Source organism: Callorhinus ursinus, unplaced genomic scaffold (assembly GCF_003265705.2).
Source record: "Callorhinus ursinus isolate GAN/ISIS: 27379988/994484 unplaced genomic scaffold, GSC_fseal_2.0 scaffold92, whole genome shotgun sequence".
In the NCBI taxonomy this organism is placed as follows: domain Eukaryota; kingdom Metazoa; phylum Chordata; class Mammalia; order Carnivora; family Otariidae; genus Callorhinus; species Callorhinus ursinus.
The window spans coordinates 2,474,481-2,500,074 of NW_027397154.1; the positions used below are offsets into that span (position 1 = coordinate 2,474,481).

Below are 25,594 nucleotides of genomic sequence, written 5' to 3' on the forward strand. Positions count from 1 at the left end.
GAGCACCTTTGTGGAAGCCATGCTGGAGCTGAGATGTGCAACATGAGCAGGACAGGCAAAGGGCAGACCAGAGGGAAGAAGGGCTTCCCAGACAGAGGGACCATCATGTGCAAAGGCCCTGAGGCAGGAGGGAGCATGGTGAGCCTGTTTCTGAGGGAAACTGGGTGTGGCTGAAGCTCAAGAGCAAAATGGACAGAGATAAAAGGCAAGGCTGGGGAGGTGGGTAGGACTTAAGGAGAATGTTAAGGATTGGTAGCCCCTGAATGTTGGGCTTTTGTTTTGTTTTGTTTTTTATTTTAGAGGTGGGGAGGGGCAGAAGGAGAGGGAGAGAGAGAATCCCAAGCAGACTCCATGTGGTGCACAGAGATCGACCTGGGGCTGATCTTACGACCCTGAGATCATGACCCCAGCTGAAATCAAGAGGCAGACACTTAACCTACTGAGCCACCCAGGAGCTCCTGAATGTTTTTTTCAGCAATGTAAGTATGCGTGTGTGTGCACTTGTGCATGTAATGTGATCAGAGCTGCATTTTGAATAATCACAGTCTGCATTATGGGAAAGATTGAGAGGAGAAGGGCAGAATGGATGCAAGGAGACCAGTGAGGAGGTAAGTTTTTTTTTGAGGAGGTAATTTTTAACAAGTAATAGCAAATAACAGCTAAATTTTACCAAGTACTTAATCTATACCAGGCGCTGTTCTGACTATTTATTTTTTTAAGATTTATTTATTTATTTGAGAGAGACAGAGAGAATGTGGGGGAGGGGCAGAGGGAGAGGCAATCCCAAGCAGACTCCGTGCTGAGCGCAGGGCCCCACGCAGGGCTGGATCTCATGACCCTGAGATCATGACCTGAGTGGAAACCAGGAGTTGGACACCCAACCTACTGTGCCATCCAGGCACCCCTATTCTGAGCATTTTGCATGTATTAACTCCCTAATCCCTACAACCCAATGAAGTAAGTCCTTCTGTTATCTCCATTTTGCAGATGAGAAAACCAAGGCACAGAGAAGCTACATAATTTGCTGGAGATCTTAGAACTGGTAAGCCCTGGCACCCAGGTGGTCTGATACTGGGGCTGCTGCCCCTAAGTACAACTGTCTCCTGAACGAGGGTGGCGGTGGCACAGACTCATTCATGAGGTCAGCACGGACTTACTGAGGGCTCACTGCGTGCCAGGCGCTCTTCTGCCTCTGCCTTCATGGAGCTCGTAGTCTGCCTGGCTGGAGACACCATCAGCAAACAAACAGGAAATCATGTGGCGGATAAAGAAAGCCTTAAACAGAGAGGAGGAATAGTGAGTTCTGTAAGGGGCTGGGTACCCATGAGCTAGCCAAGGGGTAGAGCTGGAATGAGAAGAGACGAGAAGAGGCCCGTCCAAACGGCAGCCCGGCTTCCCATGTCCAAGCGCACCCTCCTGATGGCCTCTCCCGCACTCCCCCTGCCTTTCCCTGCTCCCCCATTCTCCTGGCTTCTCAGGACAGAACCATGCAGTGTTCTTGACCCCTTTCATATCTCACATTGCACATCCAGTCTGTCTTCAAATCTTGCCAGTTCTATCTTCAAAATGTGTCCAGAATCATTGTCATCTTTCCCCTCCTGCTGCCACATCCATCGGAATCCTGTCATCTCTCACTTGGTCATTTCAGACCCCTGCCACCCCCACCCCACAGGGGCCAGTCTCCTGCTTCCCACGTGTTCTGCTTCAACCTCTTAGAAACAACTGCTAGTTGTTTTTTGCTTCTTTTTTAGAGTGTCCATGACCCCTATCCATTAGCCCCAACAGCAACAACAAAAAATTAAGCAATGCAGCAAATACTGACGCAACAGAGTAATCACTATCCCACCACCCAGAAATAAGCATGAGCATTGGATGAGTACCATTTGGATCTCTTGCAGTATATACAGCTAGAAAGACTGAGAGAGGGACTTACAGGAAAAAAGCCACAAAAATGGACCATAATGCATGTTATTTAGAATAAAAAGTATTATTTACGTTTTACTTGCGGATGACAAAAGGGAAAAATGTCAGAGAATGAATTACTGAACTTCAGATAAATATTTTTCATCATGAGAAATATTAATTTGTAAAAGATTCTAGAGATTAAAAAACGACTTGCCACATTTTCATTTTAGACAACATCTTTGGACTCTGCCGGAAGGATGAGGATTGCTCCAATCTACCAATCTCTGATAGTTGCACTAGTTAATTTTAAAATGTGGATGTTTATGGTATTTACATTCTGTTTTGTAACCGCGATCTCCAACGCAATGTTAGTCTCGGTTCTGTGAATCCCGCGCTCACAAACAGACCTTTCGGCATGGCTGCTTCTTTCCTGCAGCCTTTCTTTGATTCATTTGGTTGGTGGGATTTCAAAGGGCTCTGGGCTTTTGTATTTCTTGAGATGGTTGCTGCTTGGCAGCAGAGACTCCTCGGCCATGCACTCTCTCTGAGCCCTGTAGACTAGCTCCACTGCTTGTGCCCTTGTGGCGGCCGCGGGCAAGTCTCAGGCTAACTGGGTTTTCCTACCTTGTATGTGGCTTTTGCTTTTTCTGCATGGATGCCCTCGCTTCCTTTTTTCCCCTTTCTTTCTTTTTCTTTTCCTACTATTTTAATGATGAAATAAATGATGAAATATTTCAGAATATTACAGAAAAGTATAGAAAATAGCACAATATCCAGCTATAGGCTTTGTTGAATTTGACCATTTAAAAAATATTTGCTGTAGATCACTTAAAATAAAACAAATAAAACTTACAGACCTAGGTAAAGGCCTTCCTGTGCAACCCTATATTGCACTGGCCCCCTTGATAACCATAGCCACCGTCTTGAATTGTGTGTTTATGATTCCCTCAACTGAAAAAAATAATTTTGGTCACATACGTACATATTCCTAAGCAATATATTATTTAGTATTGTATGTTTTTGCACTTTATGTAAGTGCTATCACAATGTATAGGTTCTTCTGCAAATTCTTTTCTTGTTGAAAATAAGAGATTTAGGGCGCCTGGGTGGCTCAGTTGGTTAAGCGGCTGCCTTCGGCTCAGGTCGTGATCCTGGAGTCCCGGGATCGAGTCCCGCATCGGGCTCCCTGCTCGGCGGGGAGTCTGCTTCTCCCTCTGACCCTCCCCCCCTCATGCGCTCTCTCTCTCTCTCATTCTCTCTCAAATAAATAAATAAAATCTTTAAAAAAAAATAAGAGATTTATCCATGTTGATGGAGTTCATTAGTTTTCACTATTGTATCACATTTCATTGTTTGAATATGCTTTAATTTATTTATCCATACACCTGTTGATAGACATTAGGACTGCTTCAGTTTTTTTCTCCTTCTTTTAAAACATCTATTAATTAGAAATTTTTATCACATAAGAGTAAGAAAGCATGATTATAATTATAGTCCATATAATAACGATTCTTTGGAATTTATCGAGACTTTTTTTGTGCCCTAGAGCATATTCAATATTACATGAGCCACATGTGTTAGAAAAGAAGGTGTATTTTCTCTTTCTTGGGTGTAGAAGTCTATATTTGCCAGTAACTTGCCAGCCAATCTTATTAATAAATAAGATTATTCAGCTATTTTATATCTTTATTTTTATCTCCTTGATCGTTCAGTTTCTGAGAAGAGTGTGTTAAAATCTCTAACCATTATTTATTTATTTCTTCCAAAAGATTTGATAGTAGTTGCTTTATATATTTTGAGGCTGTATTATTGTCCTTTTGTGTTTACCATATTTATATTTTCTTGTATTATGTTTCTATTTGACTCATCTTTTTCATCTTGAATTCTCCTTTATCAAATATCAAAATTACTTCCCTGATACTTTTTTTTTAAAGATTTTACTTATTTATTTGACAGAGAGAGACCACAAGCAGGGGGAGTTGCATGCAGAGGGAGAGGGAGAAGCAGACTCCCTACCAAGCAGGAAGCCCCATTTGAGACTCAATCCCAGGACCCTGGGATCATGACCTGAGCCTAAGGCAGACATTTTAATTGACTGAGCCACCCAGGAGCCCATAGATAATCAGTTTTATTATATTTAGCCAATTTTGCTCCTCATATCTCAGGAATCATCCTGATTTATTTCTCTTGGGTTTATTTCTCTTCTTATTTGAGTACCTTCTCCCAGAGTGGTTTTTTTTTTTTTAAAGATTTGTTTATTTATTTGAGAGAGAGAGAGAGCGCAAGCATGCATGTGCGCGTGAGCATGCGGGGGTGGGGGGTGGGGGGGAGAGGAGCAGAGGGAGAGGGAGGGAGAGAATCTCAAGCAGACTCTGTGCTGAGCACGGAGCCTGACATGGGGCTCAATCTCATGACTCTGAGATCATGATCTGAGCTGAAATCAAGATTTGTATGCTTAACTGACTGCACTCCCAGGTGCCCCCACTGAGTGTTTTTAATGTAGGTCTTTGTGCGGTAAAACTGCTTTGGCCTACTATATCTGAGGATATTTTTTAATACCTTCACATTGAGAGACTCTTTGGCTATAGGCAAGATTTCTTTCAGTTTTTTTTTTTTTTTTTTAAGATTTTATTTTTTGACAGAGAGACAGTGAGAGAGGAAACACAAGCAGGGGGAGTGGGAGAGGGAGAAGCAGGCTTCCCACCAAGCAGAGAGCCCAAAGCGGGGCTCGATCTCAGGACCCTGGGATCATGACCTGAGCCGAAGGCAGATGTTTAACGACTGAGCCACCCAGGCGCCCCAAGATTTCTTTCAGTTTTAAAAACATTTGCTACTTTGTCTTTTGTGTCTAGTGTTTCTACTGAGAAGTTTGATGTCAATTTGATTCTTGTCCCTGTGCATTGCTTTTGGAGGTGTTCAGAATTTTATCTGACTTTGATGTTCTTAGATTTCCATATAATGAATCTGGATGTGTTTCCCCTTAGTTACCCCATTTTTTAAAAAGCTATTCTTTCTTTCTTTTTTTTTTTTGGATTTGTATTTATTTATTTATTTGAGAGAGAGAGCACGAGCCGGGAGGAGGGTCAAAGGGAGAGGGAGAAGCAGACTCCCCACTGAGCAGGGAGCCTGATGTGGGACTCAATCCCAGGGCCCTGAGATCATGACCTGAGCCTAAGCAGACGCTTCACCGACTGAGTCACCCAGGTGCGCAGTTACCCCGTTTCACACTCTGAAGAGCAGAGTCCCCTTTCATCTGAAATTCTGAGAAATTTTTCACCATTGTTTCTTCAACTGTTTTCTCCTCTCTCCCTTTATGCTCATCTCTTTGGGGAACCCTATTATCCTGATATTAACACTTCCCCTTTTCTTTTTTTTAAGATTTTATTTATTTGACAGAGAGAGAGAACACAGCAGGGGGAGCGGCAGGCAGAGGGAGAGGGAGAAGCAGACTCCCCGCTGAGCAAGGAGCCCGATGTGGGGCTTGATCCCAGGATGGTGGGATCATGACCCGAGCTGAAGGCAGACCTTAACTGACTGAGCCACCCAGGCGCCCCCTATGTGATGTTTTAATCCTTCCCTTTTATTTCATTTTGGAATTCTTCTAATTCTCCCTTCTCCAACTTCTTTTCCTGTATAATCTTTTCTTTGAACTTTTTATCTCTCTCTTTTTAAAGATTTATTTATTTATTTTAGAGCGAGAGAAAGAGAGAGTGCATGTGCATGCTTCTGTGGAGTGGGGGAGGGGCACAGGGAGAGAGAGAATCCCAAGCAGACTCCTGCTGAGTTGGAGCCTGCCGTGGGGCTGGATGCCACGACCCTGAGACCATGACCTGAGCCAAAATCAAGAGTTGGATGCTCAACCCACTGCGCCACCCAGGCGCCCCTAAAAAATTATTATTATTATTATTATTATTTTTGAGTAGGCTCTGTGCCCAGTGTGGGGCTTGAACTCATAACGCCAAGAATAAGAGCTGCATACTCTTCAGACTGAGCCAGCCAGGCGTCTCCCACCCCCTTCCAATGGCTTCCTGTTTTACTTAGAACAAAATCCAAACTCCTTACACTGACCTTACAAGGCCCTGCATGATTTGACCCTTCCTGACCTTCCCAATTCTGTCTCATGCCCTTCTCCCCCTCACCGTCCATGGACCACCCACACTGCTCTTTTCTCCTTTCACACCACAAACTCCTTCCCATCCCTGGGCCATGCCTGGAACACACCCTCCCCTCCCTGTGTGGACAACTCCTCCTCCTTCAGGCCTCCTCCTTAGTGAGTCCTTCCCTGGCCACCTGCCCAGGTGACAATTCTGTCATTATACCTGTTCGTTTTTGTTCACAGCCCTTCCTACAGCCTGTACTTCACATTTATGTCCCATCTTCCCCGTTTGGTTCCATGCTCCACCAGGGCGAGGGCTGTGTCTGTCTTGTTCACTGGTGTATCCCTAGGCCCCAGTGCAGTGTCACTACTGAGGAAATATTTGCTGAGTGTCTGCAGAAAGACCGAAGTGGAGTGTTGGACCCTTGAGCGCCACACTGAAGAGTTTAAATGATGCGGTGGTTGGGGCACCTGGGTGGTGCAGTCAGTTAAGCGTCTCACTCTTGGTTTTGGCTCAGGTCGTGCTCTCAGGGCCTTGAGATTAAGCCCCGCATCGGGCTCTGTGCTCAGTGCGGGGTCTGCTTCGGATTCTCTCGCCCTCTGTCTCTGCCCTTCTTGCTCGTGCTCTCTCTCTCTCTCTCAAATGAATCAATACATCTTAAAAAAAAAAAAAGATGTCATGGTCAGTAGAGAGACTCAGAAGTTTTTTGAGCAAGTGAGTGACAGAATGGACAGCTGTGGTCGAGGCGGGGCTCCCCAGGGAGGCCCAGCAGCACTTGTGGCTGCCTGGCTGGGCCTACGGGTCTGCAGAGCAAGGCAGAGACAGTGCCCACGCTGGGGCTGGGACAACTGGGGCAGCAGCCAGAGCCTGGGGCTGGGCTGGCGGGGCGGCCCGAGTGCAGATTCAAATCCTTTCGTTCTAGGAGTCGTTTAAACTGAAGTATGCTATGAGAAAGAGGGAGAGACAGAAAAACTGGAAGCAAGCAAGAGAGAAAAGGGCAGAGACTGATGACAGCCCCACCAGCAGACACAGGGATAAGAAGAGGGCCCAGGAAGTGGCCGGGGCCGGAACTTGGGGTGGAGAGCTGGCAGTGAGGTGACTGAGGAGTGGTGCTCAGTAGCAGGGCCCCTGATTTTAAATCCTGGCTCTATACCGAATCTCCTGAGCTTCTGTTTCCTGATCTATTAACCACAGACCTTGCCCATGTCATAGGGTGGTTGGGAGGGTTGAATTAGACGGTGTATGCATTGTACTTAAACAACGTCTACAAAGAGTAAGCACTCAGTAAACTTTAGTTTCTCCCTCCTACCTGCCGGCTGCCCTCTTTCCTTCTTAAAAGCAGATGTTTATCTAAGTTCAAAAAGACATTTTTTATCACTTCACGTAGTGATGGTCTTGTTCTGAGAGATTAATTCTTCTTCATTCTTATGACTGCCTGGCAAACCCAAACATTCCAGAAATCAGCTTAATTTCTTCCCAGGAGGAAAGTCCCTTTGAGAATCCAAATGCAAAGCAGAGGCTGGTTGGTGGCTAGAGAGCCAGGGCACACGGCGGTGGATGATCTTAGCAGGCCGCGTGAGTAAGCTGGCATGATGGTGTGTCTACCCCGATGCAGGAAGTCAGTTTCCTTGTCTATGACACAGGGTGTAGGGAGGCATTGAAATGGATCAGGCTGGGCTGTCACCAAATTCCACTATTTCTGAAGCCAGACCTGGGTGTTTTGCCAATTATAATGGGGAAAATATGATCATTTCCAAGCTAGGAGAAAGAATCAAGCAAATGAACAGATTTTTCTCAATTTTAAGATCTACTTTGTTTTTTTTTCCAAAACTGTTAACATCTGATACTAGCAGATGACCAAATAAAGTTTCAAAGGACAAACAAATATTGACAAGGAAACCAGGAATAAATTATTGTTCTTGTGTTTGGGGGTATGTATGGGGTTTGATTGTACTTTCATTTTGCTGAGATGTCAGGCAACCCCATCTCGTTAATGACGCTGTTCTTACTGTATGTCATGGTTTCTTCTACTGTTGCATCTAAAACCTTCATTGAGCCCTCACTATGTGCTTTATATGTATCATCTCATTTGATCTGTGAGGGGGGGGGCATAGCATTCTCACAATACAGAAGAGGAAACTGATGTTTAGAGGGAGATTAAGGACCATCTGTAAGGTCCTATGGCTAGTGTAGTGACTGTGATAGCTCTCTGCTTCTGGTGAGAGTCCCTTGACCTGACCCACAGTGGCCAGTCCATCGCACCCTGCTCCCTGGACACAGGAATTGGTTCATGGCTGAGTGTGCGAACCAAGTAAGGGCTAATCAGGGCTCTTCCTGGGGTAGATGGGCACTGGGTTTTACAAAGCTAAGGACGGCCTATGGCCATGTTCCTTGTTCCTGCTGTGGTAAGAGTAAATACAGCCGCAAAGAGATGAACACTGAACAGTGATGAGGCAAGGACGGACAGATGTTTGGATGGATGGACGGATGGATGGTGCTCAGTTCCCCTTTCTAGCCCCAAGGCTATGGTTCATTGATCCTTCGAATTATCTCAGTGAGATTACCAAGGCTATGGTTCATTGATCCTTCGAATTATCTCAGTGAGATTACCAGTTATATAACACAAGACATTCCCTTTTTGGCTTCAGTGAGCTTGCTTGGAGCTTCTTACAGCTGGAAGACCCTGACTGACAGAACGAGAACATGGTGAGGTCAAGGTTAAAACCTAGAATCTGTCTTCTCTGCTGTCACCATTTCCTAGTATTACACATCGATCTCTCAAAACATCTCTCTTTAAACCACTTCCTCATGAGCAACACCCTGTAATTTTTTAAATCACAGCTCACCTTCCTTAGTCGACTTTCTTTTTTTGAAGCTGCCCCTAGTCCCTTTCTGAGATTTGGGAAGTTGCCTGGGTTTATTAGAACACATTAAAATGCATCTCTCATGTTGGGTGTTTCTGGGAAAATGGCCATTCTTTCTGCTTTATGTTGATTCCTGTTAGCACCAGTCTTACCAAATGACATTTTCCATCCTTGGAACCTCCATTCTGGCAAATGGTAGAAACCTGCTCCCCAGACCTGGGTGCTTGCTCGCTGGCTGGCTGAGCAAGGCCATAAGGAACTTTCGGGTGGGGAGGGGGAGTGTCTTAGGCTTCTGAGTCAGACACCAGACCTCAGGAACTACAGGCCTCTGTAAGGAGTTGTGGGTAGGGGAAGCAAGTCCCCAAACCTGAAGTCCTGCAGTGCCAGGGGATGGCCTGCTTTCTTCACGAGGACATGGATTCTGGTGGGTGTGGCTGGAGGTTGGGGGCACAAGGAGTGGTTTGTTCCTGACCACATCCCCTGAGGATTGACCCTAGTTAATGCTGCCTTCTTCTCCTGCTGCTTCCCAAACTGACCTTCCCTACCTTCTCGCAGAGAGCCGCTGCCCAGCTGTACCCTGCCCTGCGGGATGGGCTCACCGGGAAGGTGAGGAGGGTGCAGCCAGCTGGTTGAGAAAGAGAGAAGCATAGTGTGGACTCTCACCTCTTCCTTGTTGACAGAGAGAGGAGTGGAAGGGCTCCGCTCCCCTGGAAACCCTTTTGGGGAGTGGGGTGTTTAATTGCCTCCTCCCCAAGGCACTGGCATGGGCAAGAAGGAAGCATCTGGTGACAATGGAGAGAGTTGGGTGGATGCAGTGGTAGCAAGTCAGCTTCTAGAAGGTTTGGGGTGGGGGTAGAGCCTGGTCTGGAAATTGGGTGTTGAAGGGAGGGGGAGGATGGTGGCAATGAAGGACAGCACTGGCCATTCTCCAAACACCTGCTCTGTGTTAGGCACTGGGGACACTGGGAATGACCAATACTCAATGTCTATTTCTCAGCAGCCCAGTCTAGTGGGGGAGACGCATAAAGAAATAGTCTCATAAAAGTTGCTGTTATAGGGGCGCCTGGGTGGCTCAGTCGGTTAAGCGACTGCCTTCGGCTCAGGTCATGATCCTGGAGTCCCGGGATCGAGTTCCGCATCGGGCTCCCTGCTCGGCGGGGAGTCTGCTTCTCCCTCTGACCCTCTTCCCTCTCGTGCTCTCTCTCTCTCTCATTCTCAAATAAATAAATAAAAAATCTTTAAAAAAAAAAGTTGCTGTTATAGGGCAGGGGGCTAGTGAGCTCCATAAGAGGCCCTAGCTCTGTGCGTGTGTGTGCTCTAGTATGTGGGGAGGCTGGGGAGCAGCTTCAGGGTGCGGCACAGGGATGATCTTAGAGCTGAGTTGAAAGGGTGATTAGGAGATCGACAGGGAGCAAACTGAGGAAGTGCTCTCGGAGAGAATGAATGGCTTAGGTGGGGGCTTTGATGCATGGGAGGCCGTGGCCTGTGCATCAGTGAGGTTGGTGCCTGGGAAGGCGTGTCACGTTTGGTAGCCTTCTCCTCAAAGTTATGAGACATCACGGTGCTTTCACCTGAGGGGTGACATGCTCAGATTTGGATTTAGGAAGGTCACTGGGGAGGCAGAGCTGAGAAGGGGTCGGAGTGGGGGCAAGGCTGGGGTGTGAGAAGAGTCCAGCTGTGCTTACAACCACCCAGGGGAACAGGGACGTGGCGGCAGCTCAGGCAGTCTGGCAGAGATGAGTGGCATTGAGAAGGCGGGCGGAAGGCAGAGATGGGGAAGCAGGAGGCTGGGAGGACAGCCAAGTTTCTGGTTTGGGTCATTAGGTGGATGGTGGTGTTATTTGTGGCAGAGAGGGTACTGAGGGAGGTGAAGATCCGAGGAAGGTTATTTTTAAGTCTGCTTTAAATGCAGGCCAGAATGCAGTTGGAAGGCAAGGGGAAAGGGGCGGGTGGTTGAAGATGCCAGAGCAGAGCAGGTGGAGGAGATGCTCCCCTAGGCCCTGGTGAGGTTGAGAAATGAGTCCAAGAGGCCAGGTGGGGGTGTGGGGAGAGAATGGCAGAGCGTCACGGTCTGAGTGGAAAGGTTAGAGCTCTCAGGGATTCGCAGGGATTGGGGCTTATAGAAGAGTGTTACCATTGTGACTACCTATGTTTGTCACGCCTCGTTAACTGTGTGAACTTGGGCAAACTTGCCTGAGCCTCAGTTTCCTCCTCTGTAGAGTGGGTGAGATTGTACCAACCTCCTGGGATAGTTGTGTAAATTAAATGGAATAACATACAGAGATCACCTAGCACACAGTAGGTACTCCATAATATCAGCCACGTAGCCCTCCAGCACTGGGAATGCATTAGCTCATTGCATGGTGATATCATCAGGTTTTCTTGTGCTGATCATGCTATCAGGGGATAGTTAGATAAATTATTTAATGCAGTTTGTTATGAGAAAATATTTCAAAGCGGGGCACCTGCATGGCTCAGTCGGTTAAGCGTCTGCCTTCTGCTCAGGTCATGATCCTGGAGTTCTGGAATGAGCCTGAGCCCCAAGTCTCCACGTCTCAGGCTGAGTCTGCTCCTCCCTCTCCCTTTGCCCATCCCCTGCAGTTTGTGTTCTCTCTCTCTCTCTCTCTCTCTCGCTCTCTCTCAAATAAAATCTTAAAAAAAAAAAAGAAAATATTTCAGAGCATATTTTGGGGGGTAGAGGACTAATAAAAGGGATCCCTGTGGTGAAAAGTGGAAGGTCAATGGTGCAGTGCAACCGGCCAGGGTCGCATGGTGAGCCAGAGGGAATGCCAGGGCTTCAACCTGCGGCCCCAACACTGGGACCATTTCTCTTTCTGCCGAATTGTCCTGGGGGAAGGGGTGTGTGGGCAGAGCTTGGCAGTGTTCAGTCCCTCACTCAGGCCACCTCGTTCCCTCCTGCCCCTGTCCTTAAGGCTCCTAACAGCTTCTAGACATGGGCTTCCGTCTCCAAGGTCTGCTTGTGCTGCTCAGCAGGCACTGTCCAGGAAAGACTTCCTGTGTCAGGCAGGTGTGAGGGTGTGGGTGTGGGAAGGCCCCTTGGAAGTGAGTCAGCACTGCCCCCGCCTTCGTGAGTCAGGGGCCGGGCGGGGCCAGGGCTGGGGACCGGGAAAGGTGGTAGGGAGGAGGTGGGGGGTAGAGGTGGGACTGGCTGCCAACCACAGGTCTCAACCACCAGGGGGCAGGAACCAGGTGGGGAAACAGCCACCTAGGCTGCACGCCTCTGGCCCCAGCAGCCCCGGGGGTGGGGGTGTGGGGGTGTGGGGGTGTGGGGATGGTGGGGGACGGAGAGCCATGACCCAGCTTCTCAGGCTGGGCATGGGCAGAGTCACTGCCAGCGACGTGCCCATTGCCCAGCTGTGGCCCAGCTTCTCTGCCTTCATGGCCAAGTGGAGAATGTGGCCGGGATTGGATGCTGGAGTCATTCTGTCCAACCCTCCTGCTCTGCTGACTGGGAGGGTGTTGCTCAACTCACACTGTGAGTTAGTGGCAAATTAATGTGGTTTTCACCAGTCTCAGAAATACGGCCACTTGAGGGCACCATCCGGGCCTCAGTTCCTGGGGAGGGACAGGTCTCCCGGGGGGCTGCCCCTGGTAATCAGTGGCTCTCTCTCTCTGCTCTCTTATTTCCTTCACAGTCCTTCTGTTTCTGTGGCTCTCTGACCTTTTCTCCCAGTTTCCACGGTCTCCATCCCTGCTGCTGGGGCACTCGCTCAGCTCCCTCCCTCCCTGGGCCCCAGGGCTGGAGCGGATGTTTCCTGAGGGGTTTGCCGCTTCCTGAAGCTGTTTTCCAGCCCAGGGTCTAAGTGACACTCCTGGGATCTGGGGAAGTTAGGATTTGGTAACAGAATCCGTGGTGTGATTTGGGAGGCGAGAAGGTCCCCTGGCTCCTAAATACCATCCCCAGTGCCCCCACTGCATTGGCAGGGGGTGTGTGTGAGACGCTTTGTTCATGCAGAAACGAGTAAGACCCAGCCCCTGCCCAGTGAGCTCACCGTGTGGGGGCGAGGGCAAGGGAAGACAAGCCCTCGGATGATTCAGCGCAGGGCCGATGCTCTAGTGCACAGCGACAAAAGGAGTCCTTGTATGGGACAGAGCAGGTGGAGATGGAATCTGGCTGGGCCCGGGGAAGGCTCCCTGAAGTAGGTGGCATTCACCCAGCCTTTGAAGGACAGATGGGGTTCCAACGGGAAGAGATGCTGGGAGCAGGGGTCAGGACAAGCAGCGGGTCCCAGCGTGCCGGGTACATGTACGATGCGCTCAAGACACGGTGAGCCAGGCAGTTAGGGTATGTGTAGAGGGGGTCGGAAAGCAGGTTGGGGCAGAGTCCAAGCACCTCACTGCCAGGCTTCGTGGAGGAGCCATGGGCACCACTGTGATATCTGAGCCTGAGAGGCCTTCTCTCACGTCCTCAGGCAAAATGGAAGAAGTGCTTCGAAAAGCAATGCATTGCACCCACTGGGCTTTACCCTCAGGGTGAAGGATTTTTATTTCAAGCTCTACATGAAATAAGGTTTGACAGGGAGGAGCAGTAGCATGAGGGGTCCATGTGCCTTGGAAAGGAGGGGACACTGGGGGCTCCAAGGCCTGACTCCATCTGCACTATTCAGGCTGCCCTGAGTCCCATGGTGACCCCAGGAGAGAGCAGCCTGGCTTCCATCTGACCCTGTCAGTTCTCAGTCCCAGCTCCTCTGTGGTGGCTAACTCAAAGCTCCCAGAGGGGGCGTCCATGACGGGTCTCCATGCCAGCACCCTCTCCTGCCAGGCTGGGTTGGGGTTTCCAAGTGCTGCCCTGGCCTCCAGGGAGGAGGCGGGTGCCGCTGAGTCACTGCCTGGGCATCTGAGCCTGGAACAGCGGGTGAGTCACCTAGGATTGGGGCGTTGGGGGAGGGGAAAGAAGATGCTGGACATCTGGAAGGGGGAGGGGAGCTAGCGGCCGGAAGGGCGGTGCCCAGACTGGTGGGGGTAGAAGGAGCAGTAGGCAGGGGCGCCTGGGAGGGGAAAGCGTGAGGCCTGCTCTTCTCTGAAAACCCCGCCCCTGGGCTGGGTCCTGAATGGCTGCAGTGTTGGTCTTTCTCTGGGTATGGGGAGGAGCCTGGAGGGATGGGGTGAGGAGGGCCATGGCTGTGGCCTGCCCCAGCCCAGGCCTCCGCTTGGGAACCTGTCCGGCCCCTCCTCACTTGCCCACCCCCCAAGCCTTCCCTTCTCCGTTTCGAACCTCCAGGGGCTTCCTTACAGTCCCCACTGACTTGCTCACCCCCACTGCGAGGGTCTCTCAGGGCTTCCCTGCCTCCTTCCAGATGCTTTCCTACCCACAGGGGCCTTTCAAGCTGTTTTTAGGCACACGCTTCCCTCATTACTTTACCAAGAGGAATTCCGTCGCCAACTAAAACCCCCCCCCCCCCCCGCCGCCCCGTGAGTCCCTAAAGTCAGCTTGCAAGTGCAGACGCGCGCGCGCGCACGCACACACACACACACACACACACACACACACACACACACACGCCTGGGAAGTCCCTGGGTGCCTGTATCCTCTGACTCACAAATGAGCTGCAGTCCACAAGCATGTGTCATTCGAGCAAGGCCTGGCATGAGACTCCAGTCCCACAAACAGGGGTGATGGCCCCTCACCCTGCTTCCCCATGACACCTCCCACACCCCTCCACGGCCTAGGTGGGGCCTTCTCGTCCAGCTGGTGGTGGGGCTGGCAGGGGTGGCAGAGTCTGGGGTGGGGGGCTGGCAGGGAGTGGGTGGGGGTGGCAGGAGGCCAGGCTTCAGCGGGATCAGGTTGGGGCAAGTTTGATTTCCTTAAAATGCCAGGCTGGGGGCCAGTGGGGCAAGCATATAAACCCCAGTGTGGGTGCCTGGCCCTTTGCTTTCCTTCCAGAGCCTCTCTGTCATCTGGTCTGGTGAGTGCCTCTGTCTTGCTGAGGGCTGGTTGGGGGGACCCCAGGGGTCTCTGCCTTATTCCTCTGTCTTAATCTTTGTCTCCATAGCTTCCTCATTCTGGGTCTTTCCCTTTGGGGGACCTTGTGTGAAGTGTCCGACTGAGTTTTTTCCAGGCTCCTCTGTGAGGTCTTAGTTTAGGGGTTGCTCTGAGGCCTTCTCTTGGGTCTCCCAGTCTAGGCATCTCAATCTAGAGACCCTTCCTGGGGGCCTAGGCCTAGGAATATGAGGTGTGGAGGGTGGTGCTTTAACAAGAGTCTGGAGTTTGGTTTTCGTTTTTGCGAAGTCCTGGATTCGAGCAGGACTAAGGGACAAGAGCCAGGGATCTCAGGTGCCTGGGCCCCTGCCCTATGTAGCTGCATGCCCTGCCCATCTCCTCCCCCTTGAGAAGGCAGAGCCAGCGGGATGGGCCCAGGACTTTACTTGCCGCTGACACCAGGTCCTGGGGCTTACCCCAGGCCCCCCCAAGCATCCCGGGGCTGCTCAGAGCATTCTCAGAGGCAGAGCCGTGGAAAAGATGGCCTCTGAGTTCTGTCCTGCTGTGTGCCCAGGGCCCAGGACATGTAATCCCTATAGTACCCATCCCAGTAGGACCCTTCCTGGTGGGGAGGGTGGCTCAGTGACCTTCAGCTGTGCCCTGTCTGGTAGAGACAGTACCCCCCTCCCCCTCCCGACTCAGAGGTCTCTACTGGGAGGGAAGATTCACCCCTACCCTCTGAGAGTCCTTAGTCCAGTGGAGGAAACGTACTTTCCCAAGGGTACTTCCTCTGGCCTTGGGGGGTCCCTCGTCTATGGGGGAGATGACTCCTCGGGGAGAAACAGTCTCGGGGAGATGCAGAGAGGGGTTTGGAGAGGCACTTTGGGGCACAAGGGCAGAGTGTCCTGCGGGCTGGGATGAAGTGTCTCCATCACCTGCCACCCCTGTGGCCCCAGATCCAAGATGTCCAGTCCCCTGGAGCAGGCGCTGGCTGTGATGGTCACCACCTTCCACAAGTACTCTGGCCAAGAGGGTGACAAGTTCAAGCTGAGTAAGGGGGAGATGAAGGCCCTTCTGCACAAGGAGCTGCCCAGCTTTGTTGGGGTGAGTGGGGCTGGCTGGGGTGGGAGGGTCCTGATGTATGTGTGGGGACTGCCTGCGGGTGCAGACACAGGGTGCAGCCTCACAGAGGGGCCAAGGCCCACCCACGTGTGAGTGCCCTGTCACTGCCGTTCCTGCGGCTCTCCAGAGGATGGATGGCTGTCAGGGCCCTCAGCGTCCATCTGTCCAGTCCCTCACTGAGTTGAGCAAACCAAAGTCCAGAGAGGGGAAGTGACTGGCCGAAGAGCACACAGTTCTCTCACTCTTAGTGTCCATGTTATATGCCAAACGAAGAAGGTATGTGGGGAGAGGAGAGCCCAGCTAACACATGCGCCCTGGGACAGTTTGCAGAAAAATGCAGTCAACTTTCAATTTGCCCCTCACCTGCCTCATATTGACTCTCAAAGAATTCAAAGTCAGGTCTCAGGCTTTGAACTTATGGGGCATGTCCTTTATTCCTTTAAAAACTTTTTTTGGTTAAGCTTTTCTAATTTGGTTTCCTTTTGGCTGGTATTAAAAAGTTTGCTTTTCTGAATTCAGAAATTTTTAATTTGTTCATCAGCACAGTGGGGGTAGTGATGCCCACCTTGCTGGGCTCAGGGAGTACCTGGGTGCTCCTCACTCCCAGCAGGGACAGCTGGAGACCTTCCCCAGTGAACGTCTACCTGTCCTTACTCCCGGAGCCTCTCTGTGGCTCCCAGGAGGTCCCTGCCCACCACTTACCACTGCCCGGTGCGGAGAGAGGGCTAGGCTCTGATCAGTAGGTGTGTGATTGGTGTGGGGTGGGCGGAGAGCAGCCTGCTGAACCATTCTTTCTCACTTTCAGGAGAAGGTGGATGAGGAGGGCCTGAAGAAGCTGATGGGCGATCTGGATGAGAACAGTGACCAGCAGGTGGACTTCCAGGAGTATGCTGTTTTTCTGGCCCTTGTCACTATCATGTGCAATGAGTTCTTCCAGGACCCCCCAGACCGGCCCTGAAGCAGAGCTCTTGCTCTGCTATGGCCTCCTGGACTCACGAGGACTCTAGCTATCCTTTTTGTACTCAATAAACTTATCTGTTGATCATATTTTAATCGCTCAGTGATGCCCCATACCCTGGCTGGCTCAGTTGGGGTGCTGGAAAATGAGAGCCTCCTTAGATCCTACCCCCTCTAGGCTCTGACTCTTCTGGAAATCTCCCCAAGGCCAGAGCTGTGCCTTAAGTCCCAGACTTTGGGATTTCAAGTACCAGTAAAAATTTGAGATAGTTTGCTAACATTTTTTCCCCAATAAAGATATTAAAAAAGGCAAATACCATCCACCATCACTGTCATTTCATAGAAAGAGATAAGTCTAACAAAGAAGGAAGGATATACTCAGAACAAAGGACAGACCTTGACATTCAGTACTGGGAACAATTAGCTGTACTAGGATCTGCTCAAGAGGCATAAGGTAATCTAACCAACCCAGCAGACCTTCTCATTAAAGACTCCTTATCAGGTTGCAGGCCATAGGCAGTGGGCCCTGTTTTAGCAAAGTTGTATTTCTTTTGATATCTGCTTTCAGATGGGCTCCAGTTTGAGTTCATTCTTCTCCTGTTGGAAGCTACCAGAGACTAGTTCATATCAGCATCCTGATTTTTTTCTGCCGTTTTCCCTAAACTTGTAGCGAGGTTGCCATCTGTTCTGCACCCTATGGTCCATCAGGTGACAACATGACCAAACACCTTGCCACCTCCTAGCAAAGTCACTGACCTTCCAGCCAGGAAAGGTGAGGTCCTCATATTTTATTCTATCCTCTCCTCAATTAATTACACATGTTAGGTTCTCTCTCTCTCTTTAATGGATCCCACTTCTAGTTACCAAATTCTCTACCAGTTAGGAATGTATTCAGTTGTAAGGTACAGGAAACCCGACTAAGAATGGCATAAATAAATTGGCATTTAAATGCCTTATAAAGGGCGCCTGGGTGGCTCAGTCGTTAAGTGTCTGCCTTCGGCTCAGGTCATGATCCCAGGGTCCTGGGATTGAGCGCCACGTGGCACTCCCTGCTCAGCCGGAGGCCCGCTTCTCCCTCTCCCACTCCCCCTGCTTGTGTTCCTGCTCTCGCTACCTCTCTGTCAAATAAATAAATAAAATCTTTAAAAAAATAAAAAAATAAATGCCTTATAAAATAAGTCTGAGGTATGCAATTCAGGTTTGGTTCAGTGACTTAGAGATGCTGTTCTGGTTACCTATTGTTGCATTACAAATCACCCAACACTTGGTAAATTAAAACAGATTTATTGGGCGCCTGGGTGGCTCAGTTGGTTGGGCGACTGCCTTCGGCTCGGGTCATGATCCTGGAGTCCCGGGATCGAGTCCCGCATCGGGCTCCCTGCTCAGTAAGGGAGCCTGCTTCTCCCTCTGACCCTCCCCCCTCTCATGCTCTCTCTCTCTCTCATTCTCTCTCTCAAATAAATAAATAAATAAAATCTTAAAAAAAATAAAAAATAAAACAGATTTATTATCTGTCAAGTTTCTGTAAGGAGACTGCAATCAGTCAATGAGGTTCTCATTTGGGATTTTTCATGTGGTTGCAGACGGATGTTGGAGCTAGAGTCATCTGAAAGTTCAAATCCATTCAACTTCCAAGGTAGCTTACTCGATATGCCTGGCAATAGGTGCCAGTTGCAAGCTGGGAGCTCAGCTGGAACTGTCATCTGATGACTACCTATGACCTCTCTATGTAGCTTGGGCCCCTCAGAGCATTGCAGCTAGGTTCTGATAGGGAGGATCCCCCAAATGAGCATCCCAAGGGGTCCCAATGGGGGCTGTGAGGCTTAAGATTTATCTCAGCAATCCAAGAACATCACTTCTGCTGCATTCTATTGATCAAGCAAGTCATTAGGCTGGCCCAGATTCAAGGGGAAGAGAATTAGGCTCCATCTGTTCATGTGAGGAGCAGTAGCACAAAACTGACGTGGCCATCTGGGGAGACCGTATACCATAGTCTGACTTCTAGCAACCATGTGCAGAATGTAGTCACCTCCTTCCCAAGACCCACCATGTCTCACCCTGTTAAGGCATCAGTGTGAGGTCCAGGGTCTTGTTATCTATGTCAGGCCCTAATCAGCTCCTCAAGAACAATTCCTTTGACCTGAAGATCTATGAACAATACATTCAATGCACAAAGGTGAGACAGACAGATAATAAACACTCCTAGTCAGAAAGGGGTGGTGATGGATCAAAGGCACAAAAGTGTCATTGGTCCATAGCAATTCTGAAATTGAGTCAGACACATGCCACCAGATTCTTGATTAGGGCCCGGTTCTGCTCCCGATAAGTGGTTCTTCTTGGGTCCACACTCCAGGCTGTTGGTTTCATTCTCTTTAACCCTTTATTTTCCATAAGAAATGTCTGTGTTTGTAGCTTTCTCAGCTGCCCCCTGCCCAAAGGAAGTTGACAACCCAAAGCTTCTTTTGTTTGAACTGTCTCTATCCCTTTCAGCCCAGGATCATGTAGTTCCTTTAAAATGTTGTGGGCTAGGGGCGCCTGGGGGGCTCAGTTGTGAAGCGTCTGCCTTCGGCTCGGGTCATGGTCCCGGGGTCCTGGGATCGAGCCCCACATCGGGCTCCCTGCTCCGCGGGAAGCCTGCTTCTCCCTCTCCCACTCCCCCTGCTTGTGTTCCCTCTCTTGCTGTGTCTCTCTCTGTCAAATAAATAAATAAAATCTTAAAAAAAATGTTTTGGGCTTCCTGTGTGTCAACTTATAATTCATTTAATTAGACTAATGCCACACTTAGAAATCTCTCTGAGACTGGCCCCTCGCTACCTCAGACTGAGAATCAGGGAGCTGGGAGAAAGGCCCTCTTGTCTGAAAGCATCTGAGAGGCACACTTCCAAAATTATTAGAAGCCAACCTGCTTATCTGAGATCTGTGAGACTTGCCCTTAAATCTTTCCAAGTCTCTACCTTTGACTTTGTTTTTACCCTGAGTCCCTCTCTATTGGCAAGGCCCTGGATTTGACCTTTGCCCTGAAGCCATTTATTACTTTGAGAGCCATGTGCTGGCCGTAAAGACTGTTCTGGGCCATCTGTATTTCCTCTAAAAAACCTGAGCAGTTCCTTCTTAGGTCATCTCTTTCTTCTCCTGTTTTATCATGGGCATCAGAAGAAGTAGGCACTTTCAGTATTCTGTCTAAACATCTCCTCAGCTGGATCCATGAGTTCATTAGGTACGCTTTCTATGTTCCTATTACCATAGACTGTAATGTTCCCAGACATTCCATGACTACATACTAGGGGTCACTTTTTCTTTCTTTCTTTTTTTTTTTTTAAGATTTTATTTATTTATTTGACACAGAGAGCACAAGTAGGGGGAGCAGCCGAGGGAGAGGGAGAAGCAGACTCCTCGCTGAGCAGGGAGCCTGATGTGGGACTCGATCCCAGGACCCCGGGATTATGACCTGAGCTGAAGGCAGACGCTTAACTGACTGTGCCACCCAGGTGTCCCTAGGGGTCACCTTTTCTTCAGCCTTCAGTAACAATTTCCTCACTGCCTTCCAAATTATTACTGCTAACCTCCTGAGGTCCTTCTAGCTTTCACTTATTACCTGGTCCCAAAGCCAATGGCACCTGCTTGGTTTTTGTAATGGCAGCATCCCCCTCTTGCAAGGAACCAGCTTACGCTAACTTTCTAAACTTTTCCTACCACTTCCTCTATCACAACATTTAGGATTCTATTTGGTCTGCATCCCAAGATACATCAATGGACAGTTCAACCAAATATTTTGTCATTTTGTAACAAGGGTCTTTGACTTTCCAGCCTGGACGTATTCAGCTCTTGTATCTCTTTGTCTTTCCTCCTCCGTTTAGCCAGTTGTATTTTTTAGATTCTTTTGCTTGAGGACTCCACTTTCAGATGTAAAATTCTCTACCAGTTTGGAATGTATTCAGCTATGAGTTGCATGGTTATTTCCATGGTGCTTAATTGTCTTACATACAAGAAGTGTAGGTTGGGCGGTCAGGTTGGTTCAGGCGGAGATGCCATATGACACCAAGTGCGTGCAGAGACGCCATATGACACCAAGTGCCTTCTCAATTGTGTTTGCTCTGTGACCTATAGTATGTATGCTTTTCCCCTCATGCATGCTGCTTCATGATCACAAGATGGCTGCTATATCTCCAGGTTCCACGGTCCATGTTCCAGTCTGGAAGATGCAAAAAGCTTTCCTTCAGACTTTGCCTTTTAATTATGCAAAAAGTGCTCTCTCCAGGGATTTCCACTTGCAGCTCTTTGGTCTTAAGGATGTAATAAGACTGGACTTAGCTGCGACCAAGTATTTTTACCTGGGCATGTTGACACTTGGAAAGAAAAAAAAAATTTTTTTTAAGATTCTATTTATTTATTTATTTATTTATTTGAGAGAGAGTGAGCACACAAATGCGCATGTGCAGGAGCAGAGGGTGGGGCAGAGGTGGAGGGAGAGGGACAAGCTGACTCTTCGCTGAGCATAGAGCCCAATGCAGGGCTCGATCTCAGGACCCTGAAATCATGACCTGAGCTGAGACCAAGAACTGGCCACTCAGCCTACTGCATCACCCAGGTGCCCCCAAAATGGGTTTTCATAATAAAGAAAGAGGGGATGGATAGTAGACAAGCAATAGACAATATGATATTTTCCTGAATTGTTTTCTTACTTCCCTGGGAAACTCTGATGCTTGGCGACCACTTTCAGAGTACCTCGGACTAGACCTGCTCAGAGATGGGTGGGGCCCGAGTGCGAAGTGTTCTCACTGCTCCGCTTAACTGCACATCTGGGGCTGCACACCGAGGCAGGCTGGGCAGGCCTCACAAGGAGAGAAGCCCACTTCCCTAATGTCCTGTAGGAGACAGAGCCAGGAGAAGTAGGTCAGGGAGTGCTGCTGATGGTGACTCACACGCCCAAAGCAGCTCTCCCAGCAACTCCATGCAGTGTCACTTGGCCTCTGGATTCCCTGGAGAGGGTCTGTCCTTAGACCCTTGTCACAGAGAGGAAGTGGGGAGGGAGCAGCATTGGTGTTCCTGGACATCTCCCTCTGGCCAGGCTCTCTGCTGGGCCTGTGGAGCACTGTCTCCTTGCATCATCAGAATGATTAGATGATGGGTGTGCTGGTGGTAACTGCACTTCACGGAAGAGGAGACGTTGAATAAGGAGCAGTGTTGGGACTTGACGCAGGTCTGTAAGGAAACACCTCACCTCTGTGGAACTTGGGATACGGAGGAGCAGCGTGGGCCTTGCTCCTTTCCCCGGGCCACCTCCACAGCCTTGGGCTTTGTGGGAAGGGAAGGGGACCCGGGTGAGCACAGTCCAGATGTTCTTGGTCTCTTGATGAATCAAGGGGAAACCTGGCTCACTTGCTGGTGGTCTGGATACTCACAATGGATCCTGACTTCTGCTGGGGCTCAGTTCCCCATTCTTGGACTGTTTTGGCTGGTGGAGACTGGCCTCAGCTGGCTGGGCACTGAATGGGGTTAATTTTTTGAAAAAATATGTTTTTATTTATTGGACAGAGAGAGAGAGAGCACAGGCAGGGGGAGCAGCAGAGGGAGAGGGAAAAGTAGGCTCCTTGCTGAGCTAGGAGCCCGATGTGGGACTTGATCCCAGGACCCTGGGATCATGACCTGAGCTGAAGGCAGACACCCAGCCGACTGAGTCACCCAGGTGTCCCTGAATGGGGCTAATTTCTTTTCCTTCTGTGCATTTGACAGACTAACAAACACCAGGCTTACCTAGCTGGTCATAACAGTCCTCCCACAAAATCTCTGCTGAAGCAGAGAGCAGAAGAGTCCAGAAAATGGCATCATTCAAAGGATTGTGGGACAGGTTGCTTCCTCTCTCCTCATGGAGCTGCAGCTGGGAGACCCTCCTCAGGACAGCCACCCCTCCTGTCAGGGCTTGCTGTCCCCTTGGCCTTTGCTCTTTAGGGTCTACCCTTGGCAGCCTATTAACCCTCCAAGAAAAGAGATATTGACGTCAAAGGTAGCTTCTGAGACAGGGGAAGGACTGAATTAGGGCTCCCTGTGCTCCTGTCTTCAGGTCACATGAGCTCTCCACTGACTCATCGATCCCATCTGGGAAATGGGCATAACTGGCTCGGCCATCAAAAGAGGTAGTATTCTAAGCTCCACAGGCTCTCCTTGGTCTCAGTTCAGACCCTCTCCCCAGGAAAGACCTCCCCGGCTCCAGCCCCAGTAATTAAATCCCCCCTTCTCACCTCCCCTTATGGGGCTTAGATGATGAGAAAGAAGGTGGATCAATCTGACAGCAGTTCATTGGCCCCATGGGGCTATGGAATTGGGTGTGCTCACCCTGATCCCTGGGCCCAGGTCCTTTTGAAACAAGCACATGAATGTCCAGGTACTCTAGGACACTTCATTTTATTTCTCCCTGAGTTGTAGAACCAGACACTGACCTTGAAAGGGCAACACAGCTTCCCAGGAGCTTTTCAAAGGCCCTGGTGGTGATGGTGGGGGCAGTGGAGAGAGGAGGGGCCGGGAGGAGAGGGAGAGGGGGAAGACGAGGGGAGAGGGTCAGTACTGTAGGAAATCCTGCCAAGGCAGAATGCATCTACTCCCACCCTCACGCCCACAGGCCAGGGAGAGACCCTCACATTCCAGATGAGGCGCACACCTCAGCATTTAGCTCCGGCACCCGCAGCAGGGGAGCTCTGGTGAGAGCCCAAGGGTAGAGAAGCAAGAGGAGGTAGTGGACAGCGGAGGGTGGGAAAGGAGGAGGGCGGCCCCCGGCTCGCCTCGGAGGGATGGTTAGTGTGAGGTCCACTCGGAACCACTGCAGAAAGCGGGATTCAGGGCAGCTGCTTGGGAAGGCCTTCCAACAGGCAGGCAGATTCCCATCGCTGCTAGAACTCGGGAAAGCAAGAGAGGAGGGTTTGCAGCTTTACCTGCGCCCTGTGTGGAGGCCGAAGAAGACTGCACAAAATGACCCGGTGAGGACGGCCTTGTTCCCTCCTTCCGCCTCCCCTCTCCCTGATGCCTCCATTGAGGGGTCTCAGTGGGCTGGAAGGTTGTAACAGTGAGTAACATAAAGCACTTTCACATGGAGGTCCTAGGGTAGGAATCTTCCAAACCCATTTTGGAGGCAAGGAAATTAGGCCCAAACCAGGCGAAGGATAAGTTCGAGGCCAGGTGGTAAGAGGGTGGTGGAGCTTGCAGGGGAGGTCCAGTGAAGGGCCCTTTCCACGACGGCCCTCCAACCCCAAAGCGCCTGTCTCTCCTGGGTGAGCTCCTGCCCCTCCCCGGCAGCAGGCAGACAAAGGGGCAGCATCCTTCCCGAAAGGTGCAGCAGGCTGAGGAATGTGAAGGACCTGAGAAGCAGGCTGCCACTCAGCAGACCACCACATACAGTACCAGCCCGCCACCACCCCCACTCCCGTGGCCCTGCGCTCGGGCTCTTGCTAGCACTGACACCACCAGCCGACCGTCCTTTTATTTCTTACCACCTGTGTCCCCCACTAGGTTGTCATCTCCACAGAGCCAGGCTTGATGTGTCTTGCTTATGACTATGCCCGCAATGACTCAGACAGGTGCCTTTAAATATCTACACGAATAATGGATGGCGCTTAGGCTGACCACTTATTAGCTGTGTGACCTCGGACAAGTTACCTACCTCTCAGCTAACATTTATGCCCTTACTATGTGCCAGGCACTATTTATCTGAGAGCTTTATACATATTAACTCGTATAAGCCCCACAGAAATCCTATGAAGTGGTCACCATTATTATCCCTGATCATTGACAGATGAGGGAAGTGAGGCCCAGAGGGTGGGGTGACCTGTGGCAGGGAAGGGGCTGGTAGCAGAGCCGCGAAATCACAGGCCGGAACAGGTGCTTGGCCTAGAAGTGAAGTAACTGCCGGCCCCCACTTCTGCCCCCTCCTCCTTGTAACCTGTTGCCTATAAAACAGGGCTAATCACAGTTCTCCTTTCCCTACCCGCCCCCTGCTCGCCTCCCTCACACACACACACACACACACACACACACACACACACACACACGGGCTGAGCCCTCATGGAGAGGGTGCAGAGGCACAGTTTGGGTTCTGGGGAAGGGCTGGGATCAAGGTATCATGAGCTCTCTGTCTGCCTCCATCAGCAACAAGCTTCCTCAGAGGCCTGGGTGCTGACCCCTCTTCCTCTTTCCACACACTCTCTGGGTCTTAGGTGCTCCTGCTATGAAATGGGGAAGCGTCTCTCAGGCTGGGGGGCATGAGAGAGGGAATAGACTCATAGTGATATGGAGGGATTTCCACTTCTGGTAATATGGTGGTCTCTGCCTGTTCCCACTAAAAACAACAAAAAATGCTGGCCAGAATTAAAAAACATGTTTCAAAGCAATGAGGCGCTCACAGGGCAGTAGGGAACGAGGAGACCAAAATCTAAGAGAAAGCCAACTCCAGGGTGTGAGCAGGGCACCAGGGCCCCTCATGCCCCAAGAGCATTGGCCAAGCTGAGCCCAAACGACCTTTGGCTTTCATAGTCTGTGGGGTGAGGAAGACAGAAGCTGAAGCCCAGGCCTCATTGAGGTGGGGAGACAAGGGGCACAGCCCCCCATAATGCTGGGACCCCAAAGGGCTACATACTCCAGCTAAAGGCCAGAGGAAACCCAGGCCCCATCCCACCAGACCTCAGGGAGCAGAGGACACAGGACACAGACCTAGGGGCTGT

The 25,594-nt window shown here is 50.2% G+C and overlaps 1 protein-coding gene across 6 annotated transcripts; it reads left to right on the forward strand.

Annotated features, from left to right (window-relative positions):
- The first annotated feature begins 7,268 nt into the window (after positions 1-7,268).
- S100A2 (S100 calcium binding protein A2) lies at positions 7,269-17,849 on the forward strand. Of its 6 annotated transcripts, XM_073888547.1 has the most exons (4): positions 7,588-8,524; positions 8,571-9,290; positions 15,764-15,911; positions 16,735-17,849. In XM_073888547.1, exons 3-4 carry the CDS (start codon positions 15,771-15,773, stop codon positions 16,885-16,887), a joined length of 294 nt encoding a protein of 97 aa, XP_073744648.1. In that variant the 5' UTR covers positions 7,588-8,524; positions 8,571-9,290; positions 15,764-15,770; the 3' UTR covers positions 16,888-17,849. The 6 variants fall into 6 exon arrangements, with proteins under 6 accessions (XP_025714539.1, XP_025714541.1, XP_073744648.1 ...); XM_025858754.2 differs by lacking the exons at positions 7,588-8,524; positions 8,571-9,290 and adding an exon at positions 7,269-7,581; XM_025858756.2 differs by lacking the exons at positions 7,588-8,524; positions 8,571-9,290 and adding an exon at positions 7,274-7,577 and having other exon boundaries at positions 16,735-17,202.
- Positions 17,850-25,594: the final 7,745 nt, after the last annotated feature.